Raw genomic sequence first — 17,812 nt, forward strand, 5'->3', positions numbered from 1 at the left:
CAACACTTATGAAAACACAAATATCAGTATCCATTAAAAAAAAAAAATTCTTACAATTTCCACACTGGTCACTAGGCCTAAAATTTGACTGTTCTCTGTTTTTGTACATAGAGATGATACGTATCATTATAATCTTGTCTGTGATCATAATGAGACTGCTGAAAAATCATCTGTTCAGAACAGCGAGTTTGAGAAAAGTTTAAAGACCGGTGTGAAATAGGGATTTTTGTGTTACTCACCGTAAAATCCTTTTCTCCGAGACGCTCATTGGGGGACACAGGACTGTGTGACTGTGGGTGTATGCTTCTGCCGCCAGGAGGCTGACACTAAGTAAACTTGAAAAAAAAGTTAGCTCCTCCTCCATCGTATACACCCTGACACTGGCTACCAGAGACTCCAGTTTGGTGCAAAAAGCAGTAGGAGAACAAAACAAAAAATAATATAACAGCATAAATACAGAAAACTTATGTCTAGAAAAGATCCTACTGACTAATGTAATCAGATATAACCAAAGCAGCCATAAGGCTACCAGGGAGGGAGCTGTGTCCCCCAATGAGCGTCTCGGAGAAAAGGATTTTACGGTGAGTAACACAAAAATCCATATTTCTCCTTCGCCTCATTGGGGGACACAGGACTGTGTGATGTCCTAAAGCAGTCCCTGGGTGGGAAAAATAACTCACCAGTAAAAGACATCCAGATGATGGTTGTCTATAAATGCGCCACTGCCGCTTGAAGAATCCTTCTACCCAGACTTGCATCTGCAGAGATCTGGGAGTGGGCATTATAATGTTTGACAAACGTATGCAGACTAGACCAGGTCGCAGCCTTGCAAACCTGTTCTGCTGAGGCCTGGTGCCGAATGGCCCAGGAAGCCCCCACCGCTCTAGTCGAATGAGCCTTGATTCCGGCCGGAACCGTCATGCCCATGGTGCGATAAGCCTCCTGAATGGTCGCCCTTATCTACCTGGCCAGGGTAGATTTTGAAGCCGCGCATCCCTTCTTGTGACCCTGCGGAAGGACAAACAGAGCATCTGTCTGGCGAAAAGGAGCCGTTCGGGAAACGTACCTCCTCAGAGCCCTCACCAGATCCAAAGTATGGAGTGCTTTTTCTACACGGTGCGTAGGTGCCGGACAAAAAGAGGGCAGAACAATATCTTCATTGATGTGGAATGATGAAACATCCTTCGGCAAAAAGGACGGTGCTGGTCTGAGCACTACCTTGTCCTGATGAAAACGCAAAAAAGGGGGACGACAAGAAAGGGCTGCCAGCTCCGAAACCCGTCTTATGGATGTTATGGCCACTAAAAATACGACTTTCCAAGAAAGAAACATCAAAGAAACATCTTGAAGAGGCTCAAAAGGAGCGTTCTGTAAAGCCCTTAAGACCAGATTAAGGTCCCAAGCTTCCAAAGGAGTCTTATAAGGAGGGACCTTATGAGCGACTCCCTGGAAAAAAGTCCTGACCTGACGATTAGTAGCAATCTTGCGCTGAAAAAGGACTGATAAAGCCGAAATCTGCCTTTTAAGGGTACTTGGAGCAAGCCCAGAATCCAGGCCTGCTTGAAGGAAGGCTAGAATGTTTGGAACGGAAAAACGCAGAGGAGGCAGCCCGCGCTCTCTACACCAGGAAAGGAACACCTTCCAAGTGTGATAATAAATCCTGGCCGAGACGGACTTACGTGCACTGATCATGGTATCAGCCACTTCTTGAGAAAACCCTGCCTGAGTTAAAACCCAAGATTCAACGGCCAGGCCGTCAAACGTAGGACCTCTGAGTTCTGGTGGTAGATCGGCCCTTGAGATAGAAGATCCGGCCGATCGGGGAGCCGCCAAGGAACCCAGGCGAGAAGTTGTACCAGGTCTGCATACCAGGTCCGTCGTGGCCAATCCGGAGCGATCAGGATGGCCGGCACTCTCTCTGATTTGACCTTCTTGATTACCCTCGGGAGCAGTGCCAGAGGAGGGAACAGATAAGAGAGATGAAACTGGTTCCAAGACAGTACCAGCGCATCCACGGCGATTGCCTGGGGGTCTCGGTACCGAGAGACAAAACTGGGCACCTTGGCATTCATCTTGGACGCCATTAGATCCACGTCCAAAGTCCCCCAAAGATGGCATATCTGCAAAAATACCTCGGGATGGAGAGACCATTCCCCGGAGGCTAGACCCTGACGGCTTAGAAAATCTGCCGTCCAGTTTTCTTCGCCCGGAATGTGGACCGCTGAGATCACAGAGTGATTTCTCTCCGCCCAGAGTAGAATTTGTTTTACCTCCTGCATGGCTGCCTTGCTGCGGGTGCCCCCCTGGTGATTTATGTAGGCTACCGCTGTGGCGTTGTCCGATTGAATTCGGACAGGGCGACCTGCCAGAACATGGTGGAAATGTAACAAGGCTAGTCGAACTGCTCGAATCTCTAAGATATTGATGGGGAGATCTGATTCCCGAGGAGACCAGCGTCCCTGAGCTGTGTGATGAAAAAACACCGCTCCCCATCCCCGCATCTGTGGAAACCACCAGCCAATTGGTTGGGGGAAAGGGCTTCCCCCTGAGTAGAGATGAGCTGTTTAGCCACCAAGAGAGGGCCTGCCTGGCCTGGAGAGACAACCGAAATCTGCGGTTGAGAGAGAGAGGATTTCTGTTCCACACTGATAGGATTGTTTGTTGGAGGGGTCGAAGATGAAGCTGCGCAAACGGAACCGCCTCTATAGTTGCAACCATCTTTCCTAACACCCTCATGCCAGACCGAATCGTATGAGGGTACGGTTGTTGAAGATTCCTCACTTCCCGCCGAAGGGCTAGGGCCTTGTCCTGGGGAAGGATTGATAGGGCTTGAGAGGTGTCGAAGATCATGCCTAAAAATGAGATCTTCCGAGACGGCTGTAGGGATGACTTCCTTAAATTTACCAGCCAACCTAGACGAGAAAGGGTGTCCAGAGTGATGCCGACATTTTCCCTGCAAGATTGAAAAGTCGGTCCCTTGATCAGCAGATCGTCTAGGTATGGCAAGACAACTATACCTCGGGAGTGCAGAATGGACACCGCAGTAGACATAACTTTTGTGAACACCCTGGGAGCGGAGGCCAGCCCGAAGGGTAATGCCGTGAATTGAAAGTGTAGATTGTTTACGGCAAACCGGAGAAATCTTTGATGAGGCGGAAAGATGGGAATACGTAGATAAGCATCCTGAATGTCTACTGAGGCCAAAAACTCTCCCTTCTCCAGAGAGGCGATGACTGACCGGAGAGACTCCATCCGAAAGTGACGAACGCAGACAAACCTGTTTAAGAGTTTGAGATCTAGGATAGGCCTCACTGCTCCGTCCTTTTTGGGCACTACAAAAAGATTGGAATAAAAGCCCTGAAACCTTTCCTCCCTTGGAACAGGAGAAATGACACCGCTGATACGAAGGGACTCTACGGAATTGAACAGGCTTTGACGGAGAGACTCGGACCTGGGAAGACGGGATGGGAAGAACCGGGGAGGAGGCAGCTGAACCAGCTCTATTTTGTACCCTGATGATACGAGCTCTCCAACCCACCGGTCGTGGATTACCTGAAGCCAGACCTGGCGAAATAAAAGTAGACGTACGCCTACTTTGTTGGAGACACCCAGAGGAGGCCTCCAGTCACTTAGCCGAAAATCTTTGAGTCCTAGATCCTCTGGATCTAGTAGACTGGGGACCCATTCTTCCCCCCTGACTGGCCGTATAAGAGATCCGTCTCGGTCCTGATTGGGTCGACCCTGCGCAGCAGAGCCTGATGTTGGGGCCCATCTAACATTGCGAAAGGTTCTAAAACGGGCCTGAAATTGGCGACGAAAAGGCTGTCTAGCCCTCTGCTGAGGAAGAAACTTACTTTTCCCTCCTGCGGAGTCAGAAATGAGCTGATCCAGCTTCTCTCCGAACAAACGACCACCCTGATACGGTAGGGATGCAAGTGATTTTTTAGAGGTAGAATCAGCCCGCCAGGACCTTAACCAAAGGGTCCTTCTGATGGCAATAGCATTAGACGCAGCCGAAGAAGCACAATCTGCTGCATCTAGGGACGCATTAATCAGATAGCTACCAGCCAGTGCTACCTGAGATGACATTTCCGCCAATTCTGCTGACAAATTACCTTCTTGAAGAGCCTTTGATAACGACTCCGACCAAGATATCATAGCCCTGGCAACCCAAGTTGCCGCAAAGGAAGGAAAAAGTTCCGAACTTGAGGCCTCAAAGACGGAACGAGCCAAGCTCTCTATAAGACGATCCGTAGGATCCTTAATCGATGAGCCATTAGGCAGAGATAGCAACGTGCTAGAGGCTAAACGGGACACTGGAGGATCTACAGAAGGATTTTCTGCCCATTTACTACAAAGTTCCGAAGCAAAGGGATACCTAGCCTTCAGAGCGCTTTGCCCTGAAAAGTGCTTGTCCGGGTGCTCCCGGTTGCGTCGAATCAGGTCCTCAAACTCAGGGTGAGAGGAAAAGACCCTATGGGCCCGTTTAGCCCGCTTAAAAGAGACCTTATGATCAGAGGATGAGGTGAGCTCGTCCTCTATCCCCAAAGATTGATTGACAGCCTCAATTAGGCTATCTACAGACTCCTGAAATCCAGGATTCTCAAAATTCAGGGACCCTTCTGACTCGTAGTCAGTCTCAACTTCCCCGCTTTCCGCAGGGGAAGGAGAACGAGATACGGAACTCCAGGATGCGGAAGCACCTGAATGCCTGGGCGACGCTGTGCGAATCCGCTTTCCATGCGTCTGTCTAGAGTGAGCGCGGCCCCTGCAGGCCGAAGGCTCCTGAGACCCCGAGGCCCTCTCCGAGACAGGTGGACTACCGGCCCTGACTGCCGGGGTCTGCAGAGATTTGATCGCTTCAGTAAGGGACGCCATGGATTGCGACAAGGACGCGACCCATTCCGGCGGAGCTGCCCCAGCATCTGCTTGAGGGACCGGAGCCAGAGAGACTACTGGAGAACTGGCAGGGGGGGGGGGCTCCTGGGCGCGTTCAGAGTCAAAGGCCTCGCAGAGGCGATTGCTTTGGGCGTGCGGAAAAGGGGCACGACAAGTTGCACAACCGGTAAAAAGAACCGTGTGAGTCTTAACCCTTCTAGACATAGTGATCCTGTAAAGCTATACCCAGGGCCAGAGACTGGGACAAAAAGAATGCTTCAGCCAGATGGAGGGAGAAGCACTTACCCCAGTCCTGTGTCCCCACGAGTACAGTGATGGATCCTGAATGCACGAAGCGGAGCCCAAATGCGCTGTCTTATGTGCACAGCAGGCCTTAGGGGGGAGGGAACGCCAATCAACGCTGCGGCCTGGAGCAGGCCCGAAGCCGGGGCCTCAATTTTTCCCCTTCAGAGAGAGGAGAAGCCGGAACCGGAAGTGACGCGCCGGAGGGAGCGGGGCCTCACAGCGCGCTGAACGGAAGTCCCAGGCTCCAGGCAGGACGCTACCCCACGCCCAAAGGAGGCTAGGCAAGGCCTGAAGCCTCTGGGGGATAGCGGCACCGTCGCATTATACCGCTGCTTTTAACGCTGCAGCGCCGGATCACGCTGCAGCGCCGCAGTCCCAACGCAGCAGAGCCGGAACACGCTGCAGCGCCGCAGTCCTAATGCCGCAGCGCCGACTCACACCACCCGAGAAGGAGCCTCACTGCAGCGCCGGAGCAAAGACAAAACAAAGGCACCGCGCTCCCGGAGGACGCAGCAGCAGGTAATGCCAGGAGTCCCCCCTTTGTCACACCGCACTCCAGAGAGGGGGAAGACAAATGACGGTGCAGGAACCCTATCTCCATTATCCCCAGGATAAGGAGAGGGACCGTCCACCACCCCAGCTAACACCGCCGAGCAGGGGTGTAGGAATCAGGGGGGAATACACACGGACATCTACACGCACCTGTACAGCCTGGAGTCTAGCTACCTCAGGGTGGTCAGGGCCAAGTCCGGTGAAGGATCCCACGTAGCGGAAAAGGATACGTGGAAAAAATTCGCACGTACTTGCCCGTTGATGGTTTGGGGAGATCGGACCCTCAAAAAGGTCCGTCGCCCCCTCAATCCAAAGATGTTGAAAATTGGGTCAAAAGAATCCAGGATCCAGAGATGTGCCTCCTTGAGACACTAAGCATAAACTCGGGTCTCTGGTAGCCAGTGTCAGGGTGTATACGATGGAGGAGGAGCTAACTTTTTTTTCAAGTTTACTTAGTGTCAGCCTCCTGGCGGCAGAAGCATACACCCACAGTCACACAGTCCTGTGTCCCCCCAATGAGGCGAAGGAGAAAACTACAAAATTTCACATTTTTAAAAAAAAATTTGGTATGGAAAATGGAAACGAATATTCTAAAACCTATGTAAATATATTTCCCATAAAAGGATAAATTGTTTTCAGGTGACACATTTCCTTTACATTTTACAGATGCTTTTTGAAGACCGTGGGAGGCCGAGAACCTGTCACTACTTGAGTCCCAAAAGCCATGGGGTTAGGATAGGATCCTGGATATAAGCGGTAGTTGTAAGTTTCCCCAATGTGATCTGCGCCCATCTGTACATGACATCAGATAATCATTTGGACCAATTCTGAATATACCGGTATATTTAGAACAGGCGTGAACAATTAAATGAAGACACTGGTTTTACAGAGATTTGTGCACAGATTGATGTGTCCCTCTAATGGCACATACTGGCAATTGTTATTTGTCTAATTGATAAGAAAAAAAGATGAGAAAAGTGAGCTGGAAAAAGACTTCTCTGCATAGACAAGGGGATAGAGACCATTCACGGCATGCCAGGACTATTAGTTACATGTCCTAGGTCAGACCTTGTACAAACAGTAACCAAGTTAGTAGCTGGTTTAGGAAACTCCATAATGCAACAGCAAAACGATTATAAGATTAGTGAAAGTCAATTTTAGAAATCTATTCAAGGTGGCCATATACTGGTCGCCAGATCAACTCGCCAGTATGTATTTTAATTGGGGAGAGAGTGTAAGCCACTGCCATAAATTATATCCAAGAGAATTAAAGGATCGAGCAAGGCGAGATCAGATCACACATACTTGATCCTTCTCTCCTCTACACCCCCCATGGTCTTCTCCCTGTTACATTAGACATTTATGGCCACCTTAAAATGGTTCATGTTAAATGGGTTGTCCGGCCTTAGGCAAGTCACTCTACAGGACTGAAAACTTATGAATCATCACATTGCATGCTGTGAGGATTCTCCAGTGCTGGCACCAGGCGGTCATGTGACTGTGATTTTCATACTTCCGGCCACATTCCAACTAGACTGTGTCCGGGATCCCTCAATACATTTGCATTTAGCAAGGCAGCACCCATCTAGTTCTCACATGATCGAATGTATGCAAATCACTTATTTGCAGTCACGTGCCTGCCCGCTCCCAGGAGCGGAAAATCCTCACAGTGTGCAATGTGCGCGGTGTGAGGATTCACAAATCTGCAGTCACAAAGAATGACTGAGGACTCGTAGTCTAAGGCTGAACAACCCTTTTGATCAAGACCACCAAGAAAGATAGCACTAGTTTACTCCTACAGATGATTAAACCACAATACACAAGGCAAACATTTGCATACTAACAATATAGATGAAAAGGTGGGGGTCACCTAGTTTATTGCACCGCTGGAGTGGTACTTTAAATGTAATTCCCCTGCCCCATGTCTCGTCTCATACTCACCTGCCGCCACCTTCATCCTTTTCCAGTATCGTACCCGTCTGTCTCCGGGAAAAAAAAAAGTTACCTTCCCCCAGCTCCAGTGTTTACAGAGCGCAGAGGTCACTTTTCAATACATCTCTACGAGGTTCTCCTTCTGACTAGTATAGACTTGCACTGAGTATGTGGATATAGAGTCTAACTTCTGTGCAGTCAGAAATTACTGGCACAAGAGGGCACCGCGGGACCAGAGCGGTGTCAGTAAAAGTGATGCTGCTGGAAAGGGAGTATAAGAACGGGAAATAGAGGGCTTACATTTTAAGCGCAACTCCAACTTTTTTTTTGGGAAGGGGGGGGGGGAAATGTTGTTTTCATGCAATATATCAGGAGACTAGACAGGCCCTCTGTTATTCATACAAGGGATCTTATTAAATGACATCTTCATACAGCAGTCTCCCCCAAACTATGTGATTCTCAATTTTCAAGCATTTGCTTCCGGAGTAATATCAGTTTGAAAAGGAACATGTTTCCGCTAGGTTCACGCTCATACAATGCACTCCGCCGCGCACTATGTTGGGGTTTCGGTGAGAATCCCTGAAAATCTGTACTCCGACGGAAAGCCATGATGCGGATGGAGCTACTCTGACCTCCACCCTGGCAGTATTCGCCTTTTTCAAACATGCATAAAAACTTAAGTTACTCGTTTTCGTAAAGGTCTGAAAAAGACAACTACAGCCAAGACGGAGGCCAGACAGAGTTCACATTTACTCCGTCGGCTCGGGATTTACATTGGAATAGATTATTTTAAGGACTCCAACAGAAACCGCGACATAGTACTTGCCAGAGAGCCCTGCAGAATGTGACCCTAGCCTTAGCTTGCCTAGCAGGAAGCCATTCCTACTGTGAAAATCATTGGAAAAGTGGAGCCATTAACACCCATTCGTTTTGAAGTAATGGAGAATGTAAAAATAAAATTTTCTTTCCACAAAATAATGACCTAGTCGAACATCTTGGTTTGTGGATTGCTTTTTAAGCCCTACATTTAGTTAAGAAATGTATGATTTTTTGACGGCATGGAGTGGTCATGTGTGCGAAGAATTGCTTGTGGGTAGAGATGAGGGAATCGATTAGCAGGACCATGGTCCAGGGGCCATTTTATGGCTGCCAAACGGGAGCTGTGCTAACTGCCTCCTACCTGCAGACATCCATCTCTTCTGATTTGTAGACCTGGTGTGACATCATTGTTGCGACGTGATACACATGACGTCATGCCAGGAAGGAAGCAGTTTGCTGGGGTCCAGTCAGGATGACATGCAATTCTGACATGGCCACTGGACCACGATCCTGAGAATCGATTCGCTCATCCCTACCTGTGGGTAACATCAATGGCTACTGAAAAATGGCAAAACTGTTAATTTTCCCAAAATCTTGGGACAGTGACAACTTCAGTCATAGTTTTACTTGCATTCAAGCAAGGATCTGCATGGGGATACATCAGGAACAAGACAGAAAAGACGAATGTAGAAAATGAAATTCACCCGTAAGTAAAAGAAAGGTGCAAAGGACATTTAAATAAGATTTGGTTTATTACTTTAAAGATGCAACTGCAGAATTCAACCCAGAACTGATGTTCTGTCATCGAAATATAAAGATATTAAATATAATAATATGAATACAATATAATACAAGAAACCTTCTGTGTCGATCTTTTTGGTGATACAGAATGCATCTTAAAATAAGGAATTAAGTGCCTCGTCCATCTCTCGTGATTCTAGAAGACATGGACTCTAGAATGATGGAGCAGTCATGCTGCTTACTGAAAGCACCAGTGATGAGCCCAGCACCCTCTAATGGGAATACCCCAGCAGAGGAAAGAACATGTGAGTTAAGAGTCACTTCAGAGCAGTTATTAAAAGGTTAAATGGGAGAACGAAAACAAGACCCAGACGGAAAAAGCCAGTAAAAGAAGCCCTGCAGTGTCAGAAAGCAGTGCCAACATATACATACCCGTCTGTCGATCTTATCCCCCTGCAAATTATGTCACAAATGTAGTTATTAGAATTATTATTATGACACTTTTAAGCTTCGTAATGGATTTCATCCAAAGTCACAAACAATTGTGAGATGGGATAACACTTATAGGACTGGTCGATTGGCCAGGTCAATAATCTGTGAGTGCTGGATGGGAAGCCTGCGAGATGTCCTCCCGTAAGGCTTCCATCCAGCTGTCACAGATTAGTAACTTGGCTGATGGACTGGAGTCCTGCAAATTGATTCTCCCATCTACTTCATATATTATGTACTGTTCCCATATTTCTCGGTAACCCTAGTACAGCTGCATACCCCCTAACTTACTGAACTAAACCTTGGAAGTCTATAGAAAGTAGATATCTGGACGGCTCTGAGCACCAGCACTACATTGGTTTCCCAAACTGTAGCCTACTTTAGAGCTTCCTACTGATGAAACACTGGAGGGAGACTTATTAAACTTTTTCTAGAAGTACTGGGAAATCCCTACAAATGCCTTGGCTTATTTCAGATGCCATGTGAATACTTGTACCTGTGCCAAGATGTTGGTACATTGCTGCAGCAGAGATACAGGTGGGTTGCCAATACTCGTAGCCAGCTGGACTCGGAGCAGCTGTTCCTTCTGTGTGGAATTGTCTAGTAATGCATGAGCCAGCGCCACTGCCGCACACCAGTTTGAGAGCGAATCTGTAGAAAAGAGACCTCCGCAGAGTAGCTGTCCGGCAGACAATGAAGTAGCTGTGGGAAGGGGCAGACATTAATATGCTGTAATGTATAATTTAGCAGAATTCCATAACCTTAACCGCCATATGTTTAGGAGTAGTGCTCTACGATTAATTTAATCAGCCCCATCATGTTCACAATTCGCCAATGTGACTGGGTCCGTATTCAGCTCCTTAGGCTCATCCGCACCATGGATGGATACAGGAGATGCCTGCCATTACCTGCATGATTTCTCTATCGCTTCACTGGTGGACACAGGAAACCATGGGTGTATGCTGCCGCCACTAGGAGGCTGACACTGCAAAAAAAGCTAGCCCCTCCCCAGCAGTGTACACCCACCGACTGGCAGGAAGCTCATCAGTTTTAGCTTAGTGTCAGTAGGAAGCAGGCACAGGTCTGGACCCAGCCCCTTTCTACCTTAGGTTTTGTTGTTTTTTATTAATGATGTCTAGTGATGAGCGAATATACTAATTACTCAAGATTTCCCGAGCACGCTCGGGTGACCTCCGAGTATTTTTTAGTGCTCGGAGATTTAGTTTTCATCGCCGCAGCTGAATGATTTACATCTGTTAGCCAGCATAAGTACATGTGGGGATTCCCTAGCAACCAGGCAACACCCACATGTACTCAGCCTGGCTAGTAGCTGTAAATCATTCAGCTGCGTCAACAAAAACTAAATCTTCGAGCACTAAAAAATACTCGGAGACCCCCCGACCGTGCTCGGGAAATCTCGAGCAACGAGTATATTCGCTCCATGGCTTGTGAGGGCACAGAGTGAAATTGTGTGACTCTTTAAGGACCCTTTCACACATCAGGTTTTTACCATCCGGCACAATCCAGCAAATTTTGAAAAAAACGTATCCGTCAAAAATTGCCGCCGGATCAGTTTTTTTCTCTTAGACTTGTATTAGGAGCCGCATTGCTCCAGATGGCCTCACGTTTCATCCGTTTTTTGCTGCATCTGTTGCAAATTGGTTTTCCGGCGGCCGGAGAAAACGGACAAAAGAATGTTTTTTTCTGTCCGGCGAAAAAAAGCACAGCGACAGATCAGGCGAAAAGCGGATGAAACGTGAGGTGAAATGATGGAATCCGGCGACCGATTGCGTTTTTTTTAAAGACATCATGAAAAAAACTCATGCATTCATTGTCTCTCTCTCGAACAGGAAGTCCAAACTCTATCCCCGGGTAAACACAAAAAACCAGATCCAGCGAAAAAACGTATCCGTTGCATCAGTTTTTCACAATTTGCAACGGTTCTGTTTTTTTCAAAATTCGCCGGATTGTGTCTGACGGCTAAAAACTGATGTGTGAAAGGGGCCTAATCCTACATAGGAGACCAAGAGCACAGTTTGGAGTTGTCACTGCGGAATCATCTATGGTCTACGAGGCCACAGTGGGTACAAACGGCGCCCGCCCTAGTTTATGGTTGTGTTGTTTTCAGGTATGGTTTTTTGTATTCCTGTTGCTTATCCTACTGCTTCCTCACTAACTGATTAGCTTCCTACCAGTTGGTGGGTGTACACTACTGGGGAGGAGCTAATATTTTTTAGATACTGTCAGCCTCCTGGTGACAGCTGAATAGACCCATGGTTTCCTCTGTCCTCCAATGAAACGATAGAGAAAGAGACCTTACACTCAGTACCTAAAATCTTCGGTCATGTGCAGATAGTTGCACACATGGACATCACATTGACCGAAAATTAACCCCTTCATGACCCAGCCTATTTTGACCTTAATGACCTGGCCGTTTTTTGCAATTCTGACCAGTGTCCCTTTATGAGGTAATAACTCAGGAACGCTTCAACGGATCCTAGCGGTTCTGAGATTGTTTTTTCGTGACATATTGGGCTTCATGTTAGTGGTAAATTTAGGTCAATAAATTCTGCGTTTATTTGTGATAAAAACGGAAATTTGGCGAAAATTTTGAAAATTTCGCAATTTTCACATTTTGAATTTTTATTCTGTTAAACCAGAGAGTTATGTGACACAAAATAGTTAATAAATAACATTTCCCACATGTCTACTTTACACCAGCACAATTTTGGAAACAAAATTTTTTTTTGCTAGGAAGTTATAAGAGTTAAAATTTGACCAGCGATTTCTCATTTTTACAACGAAATTTACAAAACCATTTTTTTTAGGGACCACCTCACATTTGAAGTCAGTTTGAGGGGTCTATATGGCTGAAAATACCCAAAAGTGACACCATTCTAAAAAATGCACCCCTCAAGGTGCTCAAAACCACATTCAAGAAGTTTTTTAACCCTTCAGGTGCTTCACAGCAGCAGAAGCAACATGGAAGGAAAAAATGAACATTTAACTTTTTAGTCACAAAAATTATCTTTTAGCAACATTTTTTTTATTTTCCCAATGGTACAAGGAGAAACTGAACCACGAAAGTTGTTGTGCAATTTGTCCTGAGTACGCTGATACCTCATATGTGGGGGTAAACCACTGTTTGGGCGCACGGCAGGGCTTGGAAGGGAAGGAGCGCCATTTGACTTTTTGAATGAAAAATTGGCTCCACTCTTTAGCGGACACCATGTCACGTTTGGAGAGCCCCCGTGTGCCTAAAAATTGGAGCTCCCCCACACGTGACCCCATTTTGGAAACTAGACGCCCCAAGGAACTTATCTAGATGCATAGTGAGAACTTTGAACCCCCAGGGGCTTCACAAATTGATCCGTAAAAATGAAAAAGTACTTTTTTTTCACAAAAAAATTCTTTTAGCCTCAATTTTTTTCATTTTCACATGGGCAACAGGATAAAATGGATCCTAAAATTTGTTGGGCAATTTCTCATGAGTACACCGATACCTCACATGTGGGGGTAAACCACTGTTTGGGCACATGGTAAGGTTCGGAAGGGAAGGAGCGCCATTTGACTTTTTGAATGAAAAATTATCTCCATCGTTAGCGGACACCATGTCGTGTTTGGAGAGCCCCCGTGTGCCTAAACATTGGAGCTCCCCCACAAATGACCCCATTTTGGAAACTAGACCCCCCAAGGAACTTATCTAGATGCATATTGAGCACTTTAAACCCTCAGGTGCTTCACAAATTGATCTGTAAAAATGAAAAAGTACTTTTTTTTTCACAAAAAAATTCTTTTCGCCTCAGTTTTCATTTTCACATGGGCAATAGGATAAAATGAATCCTAAAATTTGTTGGGCAATTTCTCCCGAGTACGCCGATACCTCATATGTGGGGGTAAACCACTGTTTGGGCACACGGCAGGGCTCGGAAGGGAAGGCGCGCCATTTGACTTTTTGAATGGAAAATTAGCTCCAATTGTTAGCGGACACCATGTTGCGTTTAGAGAGCCCCTGTGTGCCTATGCATTGGAGCTCCCCCACAAGTGACCCCATTTTGGAAACTAGACCCCCCAAGGAACTTATCTAGATGCATATTGAGCACTTTAAACCCCCAGGTGCTTCACAGAAGTTTATAATGCAGAGCCATGAAAATAAAAAATAATTTTTCTTTCCTCAAAAATGATTTTTAGCCTGGAATTTCCTATTTTGCCAAGGGTAATAGGAGAAATTGGACCGCAAATGTTGTTGTCCAGTTTGTCCTGAGTACGCTGATACCCCATATGTGGGGGTAAACCACTGTTTGGGCGCACGGCAGGGCTCGGAAGGGAAGGCACGCCAATTGGCTTTTTAAATGGAAAATTAGCTCCAATCATTAGCGGACACCATGTCACGTTTGGAGAGCCCCTGTGTGCCTAAACATTGGAGATCCCCCACATATGACCCCATTTTGGAAACTAGACCCCCAAAGGAACTAATCTAGATGTGTGGTGAGGACTTTGAACTTCCAAGTGCTTCACAGAAGTTTATAACGCAGAGCCATGAAAATAAAATAAAAATTTTATTTTCTCTAAAATGATTTTTTAGCCTGCAATTTATTATTTTCCCAAGGGTAAAAGGAGAAATTTGACCCCAAAAGTTGTTGTACAGTTTCTCCTGAGTACGCTGATACCCCATATGTGGGGGTAAACCACAGTTTGGGCACATGTCGGGGCTCGGAAGTCAAGTAGTGACATTTTGAAATGCAGACTTTGATGGAATGCTCTGCGGGCGTTACGTTGCGTTTGCAGAGCCCCTGATGTGGCTAAACAGTAGAAACCCCCCACAAGTGACCCCATTTTAGAAACTAGACCCCGAAAGGAACTTATCTAGATGTGAGGTGAGCACTTTGAACCCCCAAGTGCTTCACAGAAGTTTATAACACAGAGCAGTGAAAATAATAAATACGTTTTCTTTCCTCAAAAATAATTTTTTAGCCCAGAATTTTTTATTTTCCCAAGGGTTACAGGAGAAATTGGACCCCAAAAGTTGTTGTCCAGTTTCTCCTGAGTACGCTGATACCCCATATGTGGGGGTAAACCACTGTTTGGGCACACGTCGGGGCTCAGAAGGGAAGTAGTGACTTTTGAAATGCAGACTTTGATGGAATGGTCTGCGGGCGTCACGTTGCGTTTGCAGAGCCCCTGGTGTGCCTAAACAGTAGAAACCCCCCACAAGTGACCCCATTTTGGAAACTAGACCCCCCAAGGAACTTATCTAGATATGTGGTGAGCACTTTGAACCCCCAAGTGCTTCACAGACGTTTACAACGCAGAGCCGTGAAAATAAAAAATCATTTTTCTTTCCTCAAAAATGATGTTTTAGCAAGCAATTTTTTATTTTCTCAAGGGTAACAGGAGAAATTGGACCCCAGTAATTGTTGCCCAGTTTGTCCTGAGTACGCTGATACCCCATATGTGGGGGTAAACCACTGTTTGGGCACATGTCGGGGCTCGGAAGTCAAGTAGTGACGTTTTGAAATGCAGACTTTGATGGAATGGTCTGCGGGCGTCACGTTGCGTTTGCAGAGCCCCTGGTGTGCCTAAACAGTAGAAACCCCCCACAAGTGACCCCATTTTGGAAACTAGACCCCCCAAGGAACTTATCTAGATATGTGGTGAGCACTTTGAACCCCCAAGTGCTTCACAGACGTTTACAACGCAGAGCCGTGAAAATAAAAAATCATTTTTCTTTCCTCAAAAATGATGTTTTAGCAAGCAATTTTTTATTTTTTCAAGGGTAACAGGAGAAATTGGACCCCAGTAATTGTTGCCCAGTTTGTCCTGAGTACACTGATACCCCATATGTGGGGGTAAACCACTGTTTGGGCACACGTCGGGGCTCGGAAGGGAAGGAGCACCATTTGACTTTTTGAATAAAAGATTGGCTGGAATCAATGGTGGCGCCATGTTGCGTTTGGAGACCCCCTGATGTGCCTAAACAGTGGAAACCCCTCAATTCTAACGCCAACACACCCCTAACCCTTATCCCAACTGTAGCCGTAACCCTAACCACAACCCTAACCCCAACACACCCCTAACCCTAACCACAACCCTAATTGCAACCCAACCCTAACCCTAAGGCTATGTACCCACGTTGCGGATTCGTGTGAGATTTTTCCGCACCATTTTTGAAAAATCCGCGGGTAAAAGGCACTGCGTTTTACCTGCGGATTTACTGCGGATTTCACCTGCGGATTCCTATTGAGGAATAGGTGTAAAACGCTGCGGAATCCGCACAAAGAATTGACATGCTGCGGAAAATACAACGCAGCGTTTCCGTGCGGTATTTTCCGCACCATGGGCACAGCGGATTTGGTTTTCCATAGGTTTACATGGTACTGTAAACCTGATGGAACACTGCTGCGGATCCGCAGCGGCCAATCCGCTGCGGATCCGCAGCCAAATCAGCACCGTGTGCACATAGCCTAATTCTAAAGGTATGTGCACACGCTTCGGAAAACGCTGCGGATCCGCAGCAGTTTCCCATGAGTTTACATTTCAATGTAAACCTATGGGAAACAAAAATCGCTGTACACATGCTGCGGAAAAACTGCACGGAAACGCAGCGGTTTACATTCCTCAGCATGTCACTTCTTTCTGCGGATTCCACAGCGGTTTTACAACTGCTCCAATAGAAAATCGCAGTTGTAAAACCGCAGTGAAATGCGCAGAAAAACCGCGGTAAATCTGCCATAAATCCGCAGCGGTTTAGCACTGCGGATTTATCAAATCCGCTGCGGAAAAATCCGCAGAGGACCAGAATACGTGTGCACATACCGAAACCCTAACCCTAACCCTACCCCTAACCCTACCCCTACCCCTAGCCCTAACCCTAACCCTAACCCTAGTTCTAACTCCAACCTTAGTGAAAAAAAAAAAAATTCTTTATTTTATTATTGTCCCTATCTATGGGGGACAAATGGGGGGGGGGGGTCATTTACTGTTTTTTTATTTTGACCACTGTGATAGATTATATCACAGTGATCAAAATTCACATTGGAACGAATCTGCCGGCCGGCAGATTCGGCGGGCGCACTGCGCATGCGCCCGCCATTTTGGAACATGGCGGCGCTCGGGGAAGAAGACGGACGGACCCCGCCAGGATCGGTAAGTATAAGGGGGGGAGATCAGGGCACAGGGGGGGGGAGATCAGGGCACGGGGGGGCATCGGAGCACGGGGGGGGAGGGATCGGAGCATGGGGGAGAGTGATCGGTGTGCGGGCGGGTGGATCGCTGTGCGGGGGGGTGGATCGGTGTGCAGGGGGGGTGGTTCGGAGCACGGGGGGGGGATCGCTGTGCGGGGGGGTATGATCGGAGCACGGGGGGAGCGGACAGGAGGACGGGGGAGCGGAGCACAGGACGGAGGGGAGCGGGCCACAGATCGGGGGGCTGGGGGGGCGATCGGTGGGGTGGGGTGGGGGCACATTAGTATTTCCAGCCATGGCCGATGATATTGCAGCATCGGCCATGGCTGGATTGTAATATTTCACCATTTTTTTAGGTGAAATATTACAAATCGCTCTGATTGGCAGTTTCACTTTCAACAGCCAATCAGAGCGATCGTAGCCACGAGGGGGTGAAGCCACCCCCCCTGGGCTAAACTACCACTCCCCCTGTCCCTGCAGATCGGGTGAAATGGGAGTTAACCCTTTCACCCGGCCTGCAGGGACGCGATCTTTCTGTGACACAGCATATGCGTCACAGGTCGGATTGGCACCGACTTTCATGACGCATACGCTGTGTCACAGGTCGGGAAGGGGTTAAAAAAAAGCAGTAAGGAATTTGATGTTTGGCTAAAATATTATCTAATGGACAAATTGGGCAAATCTGACCCTATGCTTTCCAAAATTTATACGGTAACCGATTCTCAAAATACATGAGGATGTGGGAGTAGTAATTATTCAGAGTGGATAGATCGGACAATCATCCAATTGCTGGATTGCCAAGAGGACCCACACGAATCTGGAGAAATGGTCCTGCTTCTGGGGTATAAATGTCCCCTCTTAATTAAAATATCTAGTGACACAGGAAAATGTCCAATTCTACTGCAGAGTCC

General features: G+C 47.2%; 1 protein-coding gene across 5 annotated transcripts in view; it reads right to left on the bottom strand.

Moving 5' to 3' along the window:
- Positions 1–17,812, bottom strand: part of USO1 (USO1 vesicle transport factor) — a 189,544-nt gene that overhangs the window by 77,949 nt on the left and 93,783 nt on the right. For 3 of the 5 annotated variants that reach the window (XM_069743471.1, XM_069743464.1, XM_069743463.1), the window contains 2 exons: positions 10,214–10,419; positions 9,661–9,681 (listed from right to left, as the gene is read on the bottom strand). In XM_069743471.1, coding sequence (XP_069599572.1) covers positions 9,661–9,681; positions 10,214–10,419 — 227 coding nt within the window. The remainder of the gene's footprint in view (positions 1–9,660; positions 9,682–10,213; positions 10,420–17,812) is intronic. The other 2 variants (XM_069743466.1, XM_069743465.1) reach the window with 1 other exon arrangement.

This window comes from Ranitomeya imitator, chromosome 1 (assembly GCF_032444005.1).
Source record: "Ranitomeya imitator isolate aRanImi1 chromosome 1, aRanImi1.pri, whole genome shotgun sequence".
Taxonomy (NCBI): domain Eukaryota; kingdom Metazoa; phylum Chordata; class Amphibia; order Anura; family Dendrobatidae; genus Ranitomeya; species Ranitomeya imitator.